Consider the following 15,905-nt stretch of genomic DNA (forward strand, 5'->3'; position numbering starts at 1 on the left):
CTATACAGTCAGCAAAAACAAGACCAGGAGCTGGCTGTGGCTCAGATCATGAACTCCTTATTGCCAAATTCAGACTTAAATTGAAGAAAGTAGGGAAAACCATCAGACCATTAAGGTATGACATAAATCAAATCCCTTACGATTATACAGTGGAAGTGAGAAATAGATTCAAGGGATTATATCTGATACACAGAGTGCCTGAAGAACCATGGACGGAGGTTTGTGACATTGTACAGGAGGCAGGGATCAAGACCATCCCCAAGAAAAAGAAATGCAAAAAGGCCAAATGGTTGTCTGAGGAGGCCTTACAAATAGCCATGATAAGAAGAGAAATGAAAGGCAAGGGAGAAAAGGAAAGATACACCCATTTGAATGCAGAGTTCCAAAGAATAGCAAGGAGAAATAAGAAAGCCTTCGTCAGTGATCAGTGCAAAGAAATAGAGGAAAACAACAGAATGGGAAAGACTAGAGATCTCTTCAAGAAAATTAGAGATACCAAGGGAATGTTTCATGCAAAGATGGGCACATTAAAGGACAGAAATGGTATGGACCTCACAGAAGCAGAAGATATTAAGAAGAGGTAGCAAGAATACACAGAAGAACTATACAAAAAAGATCTTCATGACCCAGATAATCAAAATGGTGTGATCACTCACCTAGAGCCAGACATCCTGGAATGCCAAGTCAAGTGGGTCTTAGGAAGCATCACTATGAACAAAGCTAGTGGAAGCGATGGAATTCCAGTTGAGCTATTTCAAATCCTAAAAGATGATGCTGTGAAAGTGCTGCACTCAATATACCAGCAAATTTGGAAAACTCAGAAGTGGCCACAGGACTGGAAAGGTCATTTTTCATTCAAAAAGTTTTCATTTGAATCCCAAAGAAAAGCAATGCCAAAGAACGCTCAACTACCTCACAATTGCACTCATCTCACACACTAGCAAAGTAATGCTCAAAATTCTCCAAGCCAGGCTTCAACAGTACATGAACCATGAACTTCCAGATGTTCAATGTGGATTTAGAAAAAGCAGAGGAACCAGAGATCAAATTGCCAACATCTGTTGGATCATTGAAAAAGCGAGAGAATTTCAGAAAAGCATCTCCTTCTGCTTTATTGACTATGCCGAAGCCTTTGACTGTGTGGATCACAACAAACTGTGGAAAATTCTTTGAGAGATGGGAATACCAGACCACCTGACCTGCCTCCTGAGAAATCTGTATGCAGGTCAGGAAGCAGCAGTTAGAACTGCACATGGAACAACAGACTGGTTCCAAATAGGAAAAGGAGTATGTCAAGTCTGTATATTGTCACCCTGCTTATTTAACTTATATGCAGAGTACATCATGAGAAATGCTGGACTGGATGAAGCACAAGTTGGAATCAAGATTGCTGGAAGAAATATCAATAACCTCAGATATGCAGATATGCCATATGCCACCCTTATGGCAGAAAGCGAAGAACTAAAGAGCCTCTTGATGAAAGTGAAAGAGGAAAATGAAAAAGTTGGCTTAAAGCTCAACATTCAGCAAACTAAGATCATGGCATCTGGTCCCATCATTTCATGGCAAATAGATGGGAAAACAGTGGAAACAGTGGCTGACTTTATTTTGGGGGGCTCCAAAATCACTGCAGATGGTGACTGCAGCCATGAAATTAAAAGACACTTGCTCCTTGGAAGAAAAGTTATGGTCAATCTAGGCAGCATATTAAAAAGCAGAGACATTACTTTGCCAACCAAGGTCCATCTAGTCAAAGCTTTGGTTTTTCCAGTAGTCACGTATGGATGTGAAAGTTGGACTATAAAGAAAGCTGAGTGCCAAATAATTGATGCTTTTGAACTGTCTTATTGGAGACGACTCTTGTGAGTCCCTTGGACTGCAAGGAGATCCAACCTGTCCATCCTAAATTAAATCAGTCCTAAATATTCATTGGAAGGACTGATTTTGAAGCTGAAACTACAATTCTTTGGCCACCTCATGCAAAGAACTGACTCATTTGAAAAGACCCTGATGCTGGGAAAGATTGAAGGTGGGAGGAGAAGGGGGTGACAGAGGATGAGATGGTTGGATAGCATCACCGACTCAATGGGCATGAGTTTGAGTAAGCTCTGGGAGTTGTTGATATCGACAGGGAAGCCTGGCCTGCTGCAGTCCATCAGGTGGCAAAGAGTCGGACATGACTGAGTGACTGAACTGAGCTGAACTGAACTGAACCACTCGGTGCCTGGCAGTGTTCCAGGTGCTGGAGATACAGTGGTAAAAAGAATACAACCGCTGACAATCAAGTGGGAGGTACAGGCTCTTAGAAGCACAATTCTGTACAAGGCAAGATATGCAATGACCTGCATATGGATGCTCAGAGAAGAGGGGAAGATGGGAGAAAGGGAATGCCTCCTGTTCTCAGATTCAGTACAGAGCCACCAGCTCATGATCTACTTTTTGTTCTCATAGGCTAAAGCCCAGAAAGTCTTGCAGAAGCTGAGCGACGTGCAGGAAATATTTCACAAGAGACAAATGAGTCTGATGAAACTGGCAGCCAGACAGACTCGCCCAGTGCAACCCGTGGCCCCCCATCCTGAGTCCTCCCCAAAATGGGTGTCACCAAAAATCAGCCAGCCCTCTACCTTGGGTGAGTTATTTGGGGAAGGAAGTTTTGTGGCTTTATGTTTCATCCATGCTCATGAGGATTTAGATTATGCTTGTTTAAGATGCATAATGGTCACTGTTTCAACAGATATTATATAAGATATGGAATAGTACAGGCATTGAAGACTTATAAATTTATGTAATATTGAATGCCTGGATGCCAGGAGAAGTTCACAGTCTAGTAGAAGAACAATATAAATGCATGAAGAGCATTAGCATAAAATAAGCTTCATTAAAAACCTTTAAAAGGCCAACAAGATTCTGTTAGCAAAAGAGTGGTAAAATTGGTTCTTTGAAAAAAATAAAAAGATGAGTCCTTACATCAGTCCTCCATGGTCTTGATTAATATAGCCTACTAATAAGACTTGAGATTAGGTAGTATAAGTCTTCCAACTTTGTTATTTTTCAAGATTGTTTCAGCTATTTTAGGTCCTCTTCATTTCCATATAAATTGTAAAATCACCTTTCAGTTTCTTCTGGGATGAATATGTAGATCACTGAATGAGTATATAATTCAGTTTGCGGAGAACTTTTATCTCACCAATGTTGAATCTTTCAACTTATAAATGTTATAATGTTCCATTTATTTAGGTCTTCTTTAATTTTCCTCAACAATATAGTAATTTTGAGTGTAAAGATCTTAGATATGTCATGTTTTTAAAAAGCCATATGATAAATGGAATTTACCATATATAACTATTATCAATAGGAATATATTTCTGTATAGAAATGTAATCATATCATCTGTAAATAAGGACAATTTTACTTCTGTTTTAGTCTTTATGCTTTTTTTCCCCTTGCCCTATGATAATGGCTGGAACATTTATTAGAACATTGAATAGAAGTGGTAAGATCAGACATCCATGATTTTTCCCAATTTGTAGGGAAAAAACTTATTGTTCACCTTGAAGTATATGTTAGCAGTAAGTTTTTCACAGACATACTTTATGAGATTGAGAAAGTTCCCTTCTATTCCAGTTTGTTAAGAGTTTTATCATGAATGATTGTTGGATTTTTCAGATGCTCTGTTTGGTGCATATAGTTAGTTACTAGTAGTTGCTCAGTGGAGAAGGCAATGGCACCCCACTCCAGTACTCTTGCCTAGAAAATCCCATGGATGGAGGAGCCTGGTGGGCTGCAGTCCATGGGGTCGCGAAGAGTCAGACATGACTGAGCGACTTTACTTTCACTTTTCACTTTCATGCATTGGAGAAGGAAATGGCAACCCACTCCAGTGTTCTTGCCTGGAGAATCCCAGGGATGGGGGAGCCTGGTGGGCTGCCATCTATGGGGTCACACAGAGTCGGACACGACTGAAGCGACTTAGCAGCAGCAGCAGTTGCTCAGTAGTGTCCAACTCTTTGCGACCACATGGACTATGGCCCTCCAGGCTCCTCTATCCATGGAATTCTCCAGGCAAGAATACTGGAGTGATTTGCCATTTCCTTCTCCAGATCTTCCCAACCTAGGGACTGAAATTGCCTCACTTATGTCTCCTGCATTGGCAGGCAGGTTCTTGACCACTAGTGTCACGTGGGAAGCGCTATGTATGATTTTTCTCCTTTATTGGTTTATATGGTGGATTACAGTGATTTATTTTTATATGTTAAAACAATCATGCATTTTAGGTAAACACTATTGGATATTTTTATATAATATATATATAATTTGTTACCACATGTATTTTGAAACTGTTATTAAGCATACACAGATTCATAATTATTTTATCTTGAAGATATATTGGCCCTTTTATAATGATGAAATATCACTCTTTCCCTTCTTATCTTTAGTAATAGGCCCTATATTGAAGTCTACTTTGTCAGATATTAATATTGCCTTCCAGCTTTTTATGCTTAATGTTTACATGATACACTTTTTCCATTCTTCTATTTCTGACTTTATTTTTAAAGTATATTTCTTATAGACAGCTTTACTTGGTTCTCCCCTTTTAAAAACATTATGTTAACTTCTATCTTCTAATTAGTGTTTAATTGATTTTATATAATATGTAATTATTGATATAGTTGGATTTAGAGCTACTATTTCATTATTTCTTCTCTATTTGTCTCATATTTTTTTTATTCCTCTTATCTCCTTTCCTGACTTTTTTCAGGTTAGCCATTTTTTTAGTATTCTGTTTTAATTCCTCTACTGACTTTTTACATACATACACACATACCTTTTTGCATTGTTTTTCCCCAAGTGTTTCTTCTAGGTATTACCATGCGTGTCCCTAATTTCTCACAATCTACTTTGAGTTAATATTGTAGCACATTGTGTAAATACAGGAAATTTGCAACAGTATAGTTGCATATACCATTTAATCATCTTCTGTGCTATTCTTATCCTAAATATTACGTCAGTATATGTTACATACCCCAATATTGTGTTATAATTTTTGCTTTAAACAGGCATATATCTTTCAACAAAATTTGGAGAAAGGACAAAAAAAAGGAACAAATATATAGACAATTTTATATTTACTTCCTATTCATCATTTCTGATGTTCTTTATTCCTTATTGAATTACCATCCTGTATTTTGTCTCTTCTGGCTGAAATCCTTCCTTTGGCATTTCTTGTTTTACAGGTCTGTTTGCAACAAATTCTTTCAGGTTTCATTTATCTGAAAATTATGGGGTCTTTTGGTAACTCTCCATTTAATACAATTTACAGTCCCCTGTCTCCTACCACATATTAAGCTTTTTAGAATTAAAAAGTTAATAACAGTTTAGTGTTATAACTTTAGTGTTTAATTCACTAAATTCACAGTTTTGTGAATTTCTTTCCAAAATTTTTCCACACACACACATATGTACACATGTACACTCAGACACACTTGTGCATGCACACCCCCAGATACACACAGACATGCGCACACAGAGACGTCCTTCTTGGATGGTTGGAAACAGGGCTTGGTTCTCCTGACCTCTTATATAGGTCACTTTCCCAAAACTAATTATACTCCTTTATATGACTTTGCTTCCCTCATTATTATTATTATTATTATTTGGATTTCCCTCATTATTTTAAAGGACATATATTTGTTACAAATAAACAAAGCACAATGATAGATTGTTTCTCATCTTTTCAAACACAAGACTTCACAGTAATTAATGATCCTAGGATCCACAGATCTTTGACATGTCTGAACAGGCACTGTGGACTTTGGTCAGGCTACTTGCTTATTTTGTATAGTGCTCCTGTGCTTTTGTTTTGGAGATTAACCACTGAGTGTGGATTCTAACTGGTTGATAACAGGATTTTCAAACACATTCATCTGATTCCTTAGTAACTGAGTCCATGCCATGATAAAGTATTATATTTCACAGTGGAAGGAACATGGTCAGGGCCACTTAGAGGTGGGAGCTGGAATCTCAGCTCTGACTCTTGGTAGCCAAGTGTCTTGGGTACTTTGAACCTCTCTGAAGTAAACAAGGAAACTGAAAACATTCTTTCGTGGCTACATGTGCCCTTTGTGTCTGACTCTTTGTGACCTCGTGGGCTGCAGCCAGTCAGACTCCTCTGTCCATGGAGTTTTCTAGGCAGGCATACTGGAGTGGTTTGCCATTTCCTACTCCTGGGGATCTTGCCAACCCAGGGACTGAACTTGCATCTTCTGTGTCTCTTGCATTGGCAGATGGATTCTTTACCACTGTATTACCTGGGAAGCCCCTTTAGGTGGCTATAATAGTAGCTAAAATATACTGAGTGCTTACCAAGACCTAAACACTTTGTGCATATTAAATCACTAAGGCCTCATACATACATACATACATACATACTGTTCAGTTCAGTTCAGTAGCTCAGTCATGTCCGACTCTTTGTGACCCCATGAATCGCAGCACGCCAGGCCTCCCTGTCCATCACCAACTCCTGGAGTCCACCCAAACTCATGTGTATCGAGTCAGTGATGCCATCCAGCCATCTCATCCTCTGTCATCCCCTTCTCCTCCTGCCCCCAATCCCTCCCAGCATCAGAGTCTTTTCCAATGAGTCAACTCTTTGCATGAGGTGGCCAAAGTACTGGAGTTTCAGCTTTAGCATCACTCCTTCCAAAGAATACACAGGACTGATCTCCTTTAGAATGGACTGGTTGGATCTCCTTGCAATCCAAGGGATTCTCAAGAGTCTTCTCCAACACCACAGTTCAAAAGCATCAATTCTTCAGCGCTTAGCTTTCTTCACAGTCTGACTCTTACATCCATACATGACCACTGGAAAAAACCATAGCCTTGACTAGATGGACCTTTGTTGGCAAAGTAATGTCTCTGGTTTTGAATATTCTGTCTAGGTTGGTCATAACTTTCCTTCCAAGGAGTAAGTGTCTTTTAATTTCATGGCTGCAATCACATTCTGCAGTGATTTTAAATAAAGTCTGACACTGTTTCCACTGTTTCCCCATCTATTTCCCATGAAGTGATGGGACCAGATGCCATCATCTTCGTTTTCTGAATGTTGAGCTTTAAGCCAACTTTTTCACTCTCCTCTTTCACTTTCATCAAGAGGCTTTTCAGTTCCTCTTCACTTTCTGCCATAAGAGTGGTGTCATCTGCATATCTGAGGTTATTGATATTTCTCCCAGCAATCTTGATTCCAGCTTGTGCTTCTTCCAGCCCAGCGTTTCTCATGATGTACTCTGCATATAAGTTAAATAAGCAGGGTGACAATATACAGCCTTGACATACTCCTTTTCCCACTCGGAACCAGTCTGTTGTTCCATGTCCAGTTCTAACTGTTGCTTCCTGACCTGCATATAGGTTTCTCAAGAGGCTGGTCAAGTGGTCTGGTATTCCCATCTCTTTCAGAATTTTCCACAATTTATTATGATCCACACAGTCAAAGGCTTTGGCATAGTCAATAAAGCAGAAATAGATGTTTTTCTGAAACTCTCTTGCTTTCTCGATGATCCAGCGGATGTTGGCAATTTGATCTCTGGTTCCTCTGCCATTTCTAAAACCAGCATGAACATCAGGAAGTTCACAGTTCATGTATTGCTGAAGCCTGGCTTGGAGAATTTTGAGCATTACTTTACTAGCATGTGAGATGAGTGCAATTGTGTAGTAGTTTGAGCATTCTTTGGCATTGCCTTTCTTTGGGATTGGAATGAAAACTGACCTTTTCCAGTCCTGTGGCCACTGCTGAGTTTTCCAAATTTGCTGGCATAATGAGTGCAGCACTTTCACAGCATCGTCTTTCAGGATTTGAAATAGCTCAACTGGAATTCCATCACCGCCACTTGCTTTGTTCGTATTGATGCTTTCTAAGGCCCACTTAACTTCACATTCCAGGATGTCTGGCTCTAGGTGAGTGATCACACCATCGTGATTATCTTGGTCGTAAAGATCCTTTTTGTACAGTTCTTCCATGTATTCTTGCCACCTCTTCTTAATATCTTCTGCTTCTGTTAGGTCCATACCATTTCTGTCTTTATTCCCCACTTTGCAGATGAATAAGCTAAAGCCATTATCTTCACTACCTCCACCATAGTTTGGCCCCAGGTAAATAACAGGGAGGGAATACAGCCTCACCCATCAACAGAAAATTGGATTAAAGATTTACTGAGCATGGCACTGCCCATCAGAACAAGACCCAGTTTCCCCCTCAGTTAGTCTCTCTCATAAGGAAGCTTCAATAAGCCTCTTATCCTTCTCCATCAGAGGGCAGACAGACTGAAAACCACAATCACAGAAAACTAACCAATCTGATCACATGGACCACAGCCTTGTCTAACTCAATGAAACTATGACCCATGCCATGTAGGGCCACCCAAGACAGATGGGTAATGGTGGAGAGTTCTGACAAAATGTGGTCTACTGGGGAAGGGGATGGCAAACCACTTCAGCATTCTTGCCTTGAGAACCCCATGAGCAGTATGAAAAGGCAAAAAGATAGGACATTGAAAGATGAATCCCCAGGTCAGTAGGTGCCCAATATGCTACTGGAGAAGAGTATAGAAATAACTCCAGAAAGAATGGAGAGACACAGCCAAAGCAAAAACAATACCCAGTTAGGGATGTGACTGTGATGGAAGTAAAATCTGATGCTGTAAAGAGCAATATTACATAGGAACCTGGACTGTTAGGTCCATGAATTAAGGCAAATTGGAAGTGGTCAAACAGGAGATGGCAAGAGTGAACATTGACATTTTACAAATCAGCAAACTAAAATGGACTGGAATGGGTGAACTGAACTCAGATGACCATTATATCTACTACTGTGGGCAAGAATCCCTTAGAAGAAATGGAATAGCCATGATGGTCAACAAAAGAGTCTGAAATGCATTACTTGGATGCAATCTCAAAAATGACAGAATGATCTCTGTTCATTTCCAAGGCAAACCATTCAGTTTTACAATAATCCAAGTCTATGCCCTGACCAGTAATGCTGAAGAAGCTGAAGTTGTATGGTTCTATGAGATCTTCTAGAACTAACACCCAAAAAAGATGTCCTTTTCATGATAGGGGACTGGAATGCAAAAGTAGGAAGTCAAGAAATACCTGGAGTAACAGGCTAATTTGGCCTCGGAGTATAGAATGAAGCAGGGCAAAGGCTAATAGAGTTTTGCCAAGAGAACGCACTGGTCATAGCAAACACCCTCTTCCAAAAACACAAAAGAAGACTCTACGCGTGGACATCACCAGATGGTCAACACCAAAATCAGGTTGATTATATTCTTTGCAGCCAAAGATGGAGAAGCTCTATACAGTCAGCAAAAACAAGACCGGGAGCTGGCTGTGACTCAGATCATGAACTCCTTATTGCCAAATTCAGACTTAAATTGAAGAAAGTAGGGAAAACCATCAGACCATTAAGGTATGACATAAATCAAATCCCTTACGATTATACAGTGGAAGTGAGAAATAGATTCAAGGGATTATATCTGATACACAGAGTGCCTGAAGAACCATGGACGGAGGTTTGTGACATTGTACAGGAGGCAGGGATCAAGACCATCCCCAAGAAAAAGAAATGCAAAAAGGCCAAATGGTTGTCTGAGGAGGCCTTACAAATAGCCGTGATAAGAAGAGAAATGAAAGGCAAGGGAGAAAAGGAAAGATACACCCATTTGAATGCAGAGTTCCAAAGAATAGCGAGGAGAAATAAGAAAGCCTTCGTCGGTGATCAGTGCAAAGAAATAGAGGAAAACAACAGAATGGGAAAGACTAGAGATCTCTTCAAGAAAATTAGAGATACCAAGGGAATGTTTCATGCAAAGATGGGCACATTAAAGGACAGAAATGGTATGGACCTCACAGAAGCAGAAGATATTAAGAAGAGGTAGCAAGAATACACAGAAGAACTATACAAAAAAGATCTTCATGACCCAGATAATCAAAATGGTGTGATCACTCACCTAGAGCCAGACATCCTGGAATGCCAAGTCAAGTGGGTCTTAGGAAGCATCACTATGAACAAAGCTAGTGGAAGCGATGGAATTCCAGTTGAGCTATTTCAAATCCTAAAAGATGATGCTGTGAAAGTGCTGCACTCAATATACCAGCAAATTTGGAAAACTCAGCAGTGGCCACAGGACTGGAAAGGTCATTTTTCATTCAAAAAGTTTTCATTCCAATCCCAAAGAAAGGCAATGCCAAAGAATGCTCAAACTACCACACAATTGCACTTATCTCACACACTAGTAAATAATGCTCAAAATTCTCCAAGCCAGGCTCAATAGTACGTGAACTGTGAGCTTTCAGATGTTCAAGGTGGATTTAGAAAAGGCAGAGGAACCAGAGATCAAATTGGCAATTTGATCTATTGGATCATTGAAAAAGCGAGAGAATTTCAGAAAAGCATCTCCTTCTGCTTTATTGACTACACCAAAGCCTTTGACTATGTGGATCACAACAAACTGTGGAAAACTTACAGAGATGGGAATACCAGACCACCTGACCTGCCTCCTGAGAAATCTGTATGCAGGTGAGGAAGCAGCAGTTAGAACTGGACATGGAACAACAGACTGGTTCCAAATCGGGAAAGGAGTACGTCAAGTCTGTATATTGTCACCCTGCTTATTCAACTTATATGCAGAGTACATCATGAGAAATGCTGGACTGGATGAAGCACAAGCTGGAATCAAGATTTCTGGCAGAAATATTAATAACGTCAGATATGCAGATGATACCACCCTTATGGCAAGAAAGCGAAGAAGAATTAAAGAGACTCTTGATGAAAGTGAGAGGGGAGAGTGAAAAAGCTGGCTTAAAACTCAACATTCAGCAAACTAAGATCATGGCATCTGGTCCCATCACTTCATGGCAAATAGATGGGGAAACAATGGAAACAGTGAGATACTTTATTTTTGGGGACTCCAAAATCACTGCAATTGGTGACTGCTGACACAAAATTAAAAGACACTTGCTCCTTGGAAGAAAAGTTATGATCAACTTAGGTAGCATATCAAAAAGCAGAGACATTATTTTGCCAACCAAGGTCTGTCTAGTCAAAGCTATAATTTTTCCAGTAGTCATGTATGGATGTGAGAGTTGGACTATAAAGAAAGCTGAGTGCTGAAGAATTGATGGTTTTGAACTGTGTTGTTAGAGAAGACTTTTGAGAGTCCCTTGGACAGCAGGAGATCCAACCAGTCCATCCTAAAGGAAATCAGTCCTGAATATTTATTGGAAGGACTGATGCTGAAGCTGAAACTAATACTTTGGCCACCTGATGTGAAGAACTGACTCATGTGAAAACACCCTGATGCTGGGAAAGATTGAGAGCAGGAGGAGAAGGGACGACAGAGGATGAGATGATTGGATGGCATCACCACCTCAATGTACATGAGTTCGAGTAAATTCTGGGAGTTGGTAATGAACAGGAAGGCCTGGCATACTGCAGTTCATGGGGTCACAAAGATCGGACACGACTGAGCGACTGAACTGAAGTGAACTGAAGCTAAGGCTCTTTGATAATGTATGCTTCATATATGGAAGAGCAAAACTTGAACTCTGGCAACATTGCTCCCACGTCCTTGCCTTTAACTTCACCGCTGTACTTAACAGAGTTAAGGGGAAGTGGTTCTCAGTCATGGGTATTGCCAATAAGTATATGCATTTCTAGCTTCCTGTTACTATGCCTAGAATCATTCAGGTTGCAGAGAACGAGGAGCCCAATGAGTTGTCCATTGTTATAAAATAGGTTCAGCAGTCATACAACCTGGGGCAGCTATCTGTGCACTTCACTACAGATTTCAATGTACATGTTTAGAAAACCCGCAGAAAGGTCAAGGGGCTTCCAGTTGGCTCAAAGAGGCTTGGGAGGGCCTGTGGAGGCAAGACAGTCAACCTCCATCAAGTCTGCCACACATAAGCATCCGGGTGGTATTGGTGACTTTAGGTGGATGACATTTTGGCCACCGGACCTAGAAATGCTCATATCCTGTCCTGGGTTAATCGCATGTATCCTGTGAGTTTCCCAAAGGGACTGTATATACAAGGGTGGTGACAAGTAAGAACGTAAAGTACCACTTAATTATTAGTCTTGTAGTCATCACCCCCAGGGCAGCCTTCTGGTAAAACTGGATTAGAAAGCTACAAATCTAACCAGGGCTTCTCCTCCCCAAATCCCAATCTTCGTGCCAAATGACTGTGGAGGTTGAAGACGGCTATTTCCCAGGCGTCTTAGTGCCCTGTGGGAAGGAGAGGAGGGAGAGAGAATGATTGAGAGGTAAGAGTAAGAGCAAGCCTGCCCAATTTCCTCCAGACTCAGCAGATTCTTCACACAGTCATCCTGTCCACTAATAAATGCAATTGCATCAGTTCTGGAATGCAACTGTTAGGTCATTAGGTTAGCAATAATTTCTATCCTCTTACATAATCATAGTGTGTTTAAATGGTAAGATTTTAGTATTTTTCAAATTTTCTGTTAGTAATCACTAATTAATTACCTGTATAATGGAAAGAATACACTCAGTAGAGTGTGGTACCTAGAATTCAATCTTCCAATCCAAGAACAACATCAAGTGCAATGTTATACATTGCAAATGAAAATGCTAAAGCATCAGTGTATAAACAGAATCCATGAAGCTTAGAATAGTTAAGGAAGACTTCATGAAGAAAACAACTTTTTAACTGGGCCTTAAAAATGGGAATGATGGAAAGTATCATTTTTGCCACACTACCTTGATTGATTGGTTGCTGTTTGATGTTTTCTGTGGTGTTGGGTATGACTTTTTTCTCTTTGGATCAAGTGCCTGGGATCAAAGACTCTCTTTTCTGCATCTCATCTTCATCTCCAATTTCATCTACTATTTTGAAAATCACTGTAGCAGCTCAATTAAGCTTTGTTAATCAACTGCATCAGCATGATCCAAGTCAGGGTAAGTGCTCTGAGTTATTAGCTAACTAGCCAAATTAATGGCAGGTTTCCTTTATCTCTCTAGTTCCTCAACAGAAAACATCTGAGGAACCTTATGCAGAGACAGATTTAAACTCAGAGGAAAAGGAAGATGATGAGACTAAATCTGAAGTCAAGGTAAGATCACCTTTCCTTTACTGATAGAAATTCCTGACATGTATGAAAGTGCTGCCATCAGTCAGTCAGTTCAGTCACTCAGCTGTGTCCCCATGACACAACTCTTTGTGACCCCATGAATCACAGCATGCCAGGCCTCCCTGTCCATCACCAACTCCCGGAGTTCACTCAGACTCATGTCCATTGAGTCAGTGATGGCATCCAGCCATCTCATCCTGTCATCCCCTTTTTCCTGCTGCCATAATTATCAATAAACCAATAAATTGTGTTTCCCTATTTTATATGTATCATCACCCCCAGAAGATGTGCCCATAAAGGCACATAGCACAGTCTAGGGCTCCTAAGAGATGAGCTTTGTAGAATTTCTTCCTTTTCTTAATTGCAACTAAAAATGAAAAGCTGTTTGGTCGTACATAACGTGCTTGGGGCTTCCCAGGTGGCACTAGTGATAAAGAACCACTAGTGCAGGAGACAGAAGAGACATGGGTTTGATCCCTGGGTCAGGAAGATCCCCTGGAGGAGGGCATAACAACCCACACCCGCATTCTTGCCTAGAGAATCCCATGGATAGAAGAGCCTGATAGGCTACAGTCTATAAGGTTGCAAAGAGTTAGTCACGACTAAAGCAACTTAGCATAGCACATACAGCATAATGTACATGATTGTTGGTAGATAATGTTTTATTGAAGAAAAAATCATTTTATTCATTCCTGTAATCTGACTTCATATTTAAAATTGGTAGAACAGTGTATGCATATAAAAGAACATGACAAAATTGCATACAGCTACACACACACACACACACACACACACACACACATAGCTGATGAACTCTGAATAAGCACTGTGGATTGTGCCAGTCATTTTCTCACTTTTAATACTATACTGTAGTTGTGTGAGATGTTAACATTTGAGGAGGTTGGGGGAAGAATTCATGGGACTTACCTGTACATGTATTTGTAAACTCATGTGAATCTACAATTATTTCAAAATAAAAGTTTTTTTTTTAAAAAAAAGCATAAACTTTGGAATCTGGCAGACCTAGTTTAAGCAATATAACCTCTCTATACCTCAGTTTCTCATCTATAAAACTGGTAATAACAACAGCTACCTCCTGAAACTGTTTCGAACATCAATAGAAAATTTGAAAACGGCCAAGCACTGTATAATTGTAAAGTAACGCTATATTCAAAAACCCAAGCAAAATGAATTATGAATAAATATTGCTGCTTAGCAACCCCAGCACAGGTCCCCTTTCCTCTGCCTCACTGAAAAATTAAATATCTGGCTGACTGAATGGTTCTGAAACAGAAGCCAGTAGACTGTGGGCTCAAATGTACTTCACCAATAGTTCATATTCATCATCAGCTCCTAATGTGTCCAAATCTAGGTTCCCCTAACAAAGAATCCACTGACCATTAAGGAGTCAGGCAGAAAGCAAGTCACAGGCTTTTCTTCCTAGAGGCAGAAACAATGTGGGAACTAGTTCCCAGCAGACTTTTCTTAGAAAGTTGCATTCTTCTGTGTTTGTTCAGCCATCCTTCTGTATTCCAGGCAGACGAGGGCACTGTTATTGCTATTTTAGCATCCCTGATAGTTGTAGGTATTACATCACCATGTCTTCCAGCGTTAGGAAACAGTTTGCAACTTCATACAGTCTTGTAAAAAATTTTTTGTCAATGTCTTTGTCTGGTTTTGGTATCAGGGTAATGGTGGCTTCATAGAATACCTTTGGGAGTGTTTCCTCCTCTTCAGCCTTTTGGAAAAGTTTGAGAATGATCAGTGTAAGTTCTTATTTGTATGTGTGGTAGAATTCCCCAGTAAAGCCCTCTGGTCCTGGACTTTGGTTTGCAAGGAGTTTTGATCATTATTATTATTATGGACTCTATCTCACTTTCAGTGATCAATCTGCTCAGATTATCTATTTCTTCTTGATTCAGTTTTAGTGCGCTGTATGTTTCTAAAAGCTTGTTGTTTCCTCTAGGTTGTCCAATTTGTTGGCATATAATTATTCATAGTATCATACAGTCTTGGTCAGACATTTTCTGAAATGGGCAAATGTAATTAAACTTCAACTGACTTAACATTCATGAAGTCTGTGAAATCATTAAGTTATATAAAAAGGGTTTAACTGTGATTACCTTCAAAACTGAGCATCAATCTACTCTTTTCTGTACCCTGGTCTCCAGAGAATGTCATCTTTGAAGGTGAGGTCTGTGTCAAGTGCACCAGAGCCCAGATTGGGTACCTGAACTCATATGTCATTGCATTGACTCACAATGTGATTTCAACTCATTTTGTATCTCTGTGACCTACTTTGCCTATCTTTAGACAGCATATTTATGACCTGCACACTTTTTTGTTATTTATTTTTAATTGAAGGATAATTGCTTTACAGTATTGTATTGGTTTCTACCAAACATAAACATGAATCAGCCATAGGTTTACCATACTTTATAAAGATGCCATGGGAGTTGTCAGTATGTAAAGGTTCTCATATATAAGAATTCAAATTAGAGTAAATTATTTCAATAATTGTAAACAATATGAGTGCTATTGTTTTTTTTTGTTGTAAAAGAAAAAAAAAAAAAGGAAATATTGTCAGTAAAATAAAGCACCTTTCCTCAGGGAAAACCTCAAAGTATTTAAGGCCAAAGGTTTCTATAAGCTATATTTATCATTTACCCTGATATTACATACTGGTAAAAATAAACAGTGCAGGAACAGAGGTGGCTATAGACAGAGGCCGACAGGGTTGGAAAATGTTGAGTAGGATTCAGAA

General features: G+C 39.7%; 1 protein-coding gene across 1 annotated transcript in view; it reads left to right on the forward strand.

Moving 5' to 3' along the window:
- The window catches only part of MCF2L2 (MCF.2 cell line derived transforming sequence-like 2), a 279,399-nt gene that overhangs the window by 136,550 nt on the left and 126,944 nt on the right, over positions 1 to 15,905 (forward strand). The window contains exons 13-14 of the mRNA XM_068968757.1: positions 2,452 to 2,629; positions 13,032 to 13,123. Coding sequence (XP_068824858.1) covers positions 2,452 to 2,629; positions 13,032 to 13,123 — 270 coding nt within the window. The remainder of the gene's footprint in view (positions 1 to 2,451; positions 2,630 to 13,031; positions 13,124 to 15,905) is intronic.

This window comes from Capricornis sumatraensis, chromosome 1 (genome assembly GCF_032405125.1).
Source record: "Capricornis sumatraensis isolate serow.1 chromosome 1, serow.2, whole genome shotgun sequence".
NCBI lineage: Eukaryota > Metazoa > Chordata > Mammalia > Artiodactyla > Bovidae > Capricornis > Capricornis sumatraensis.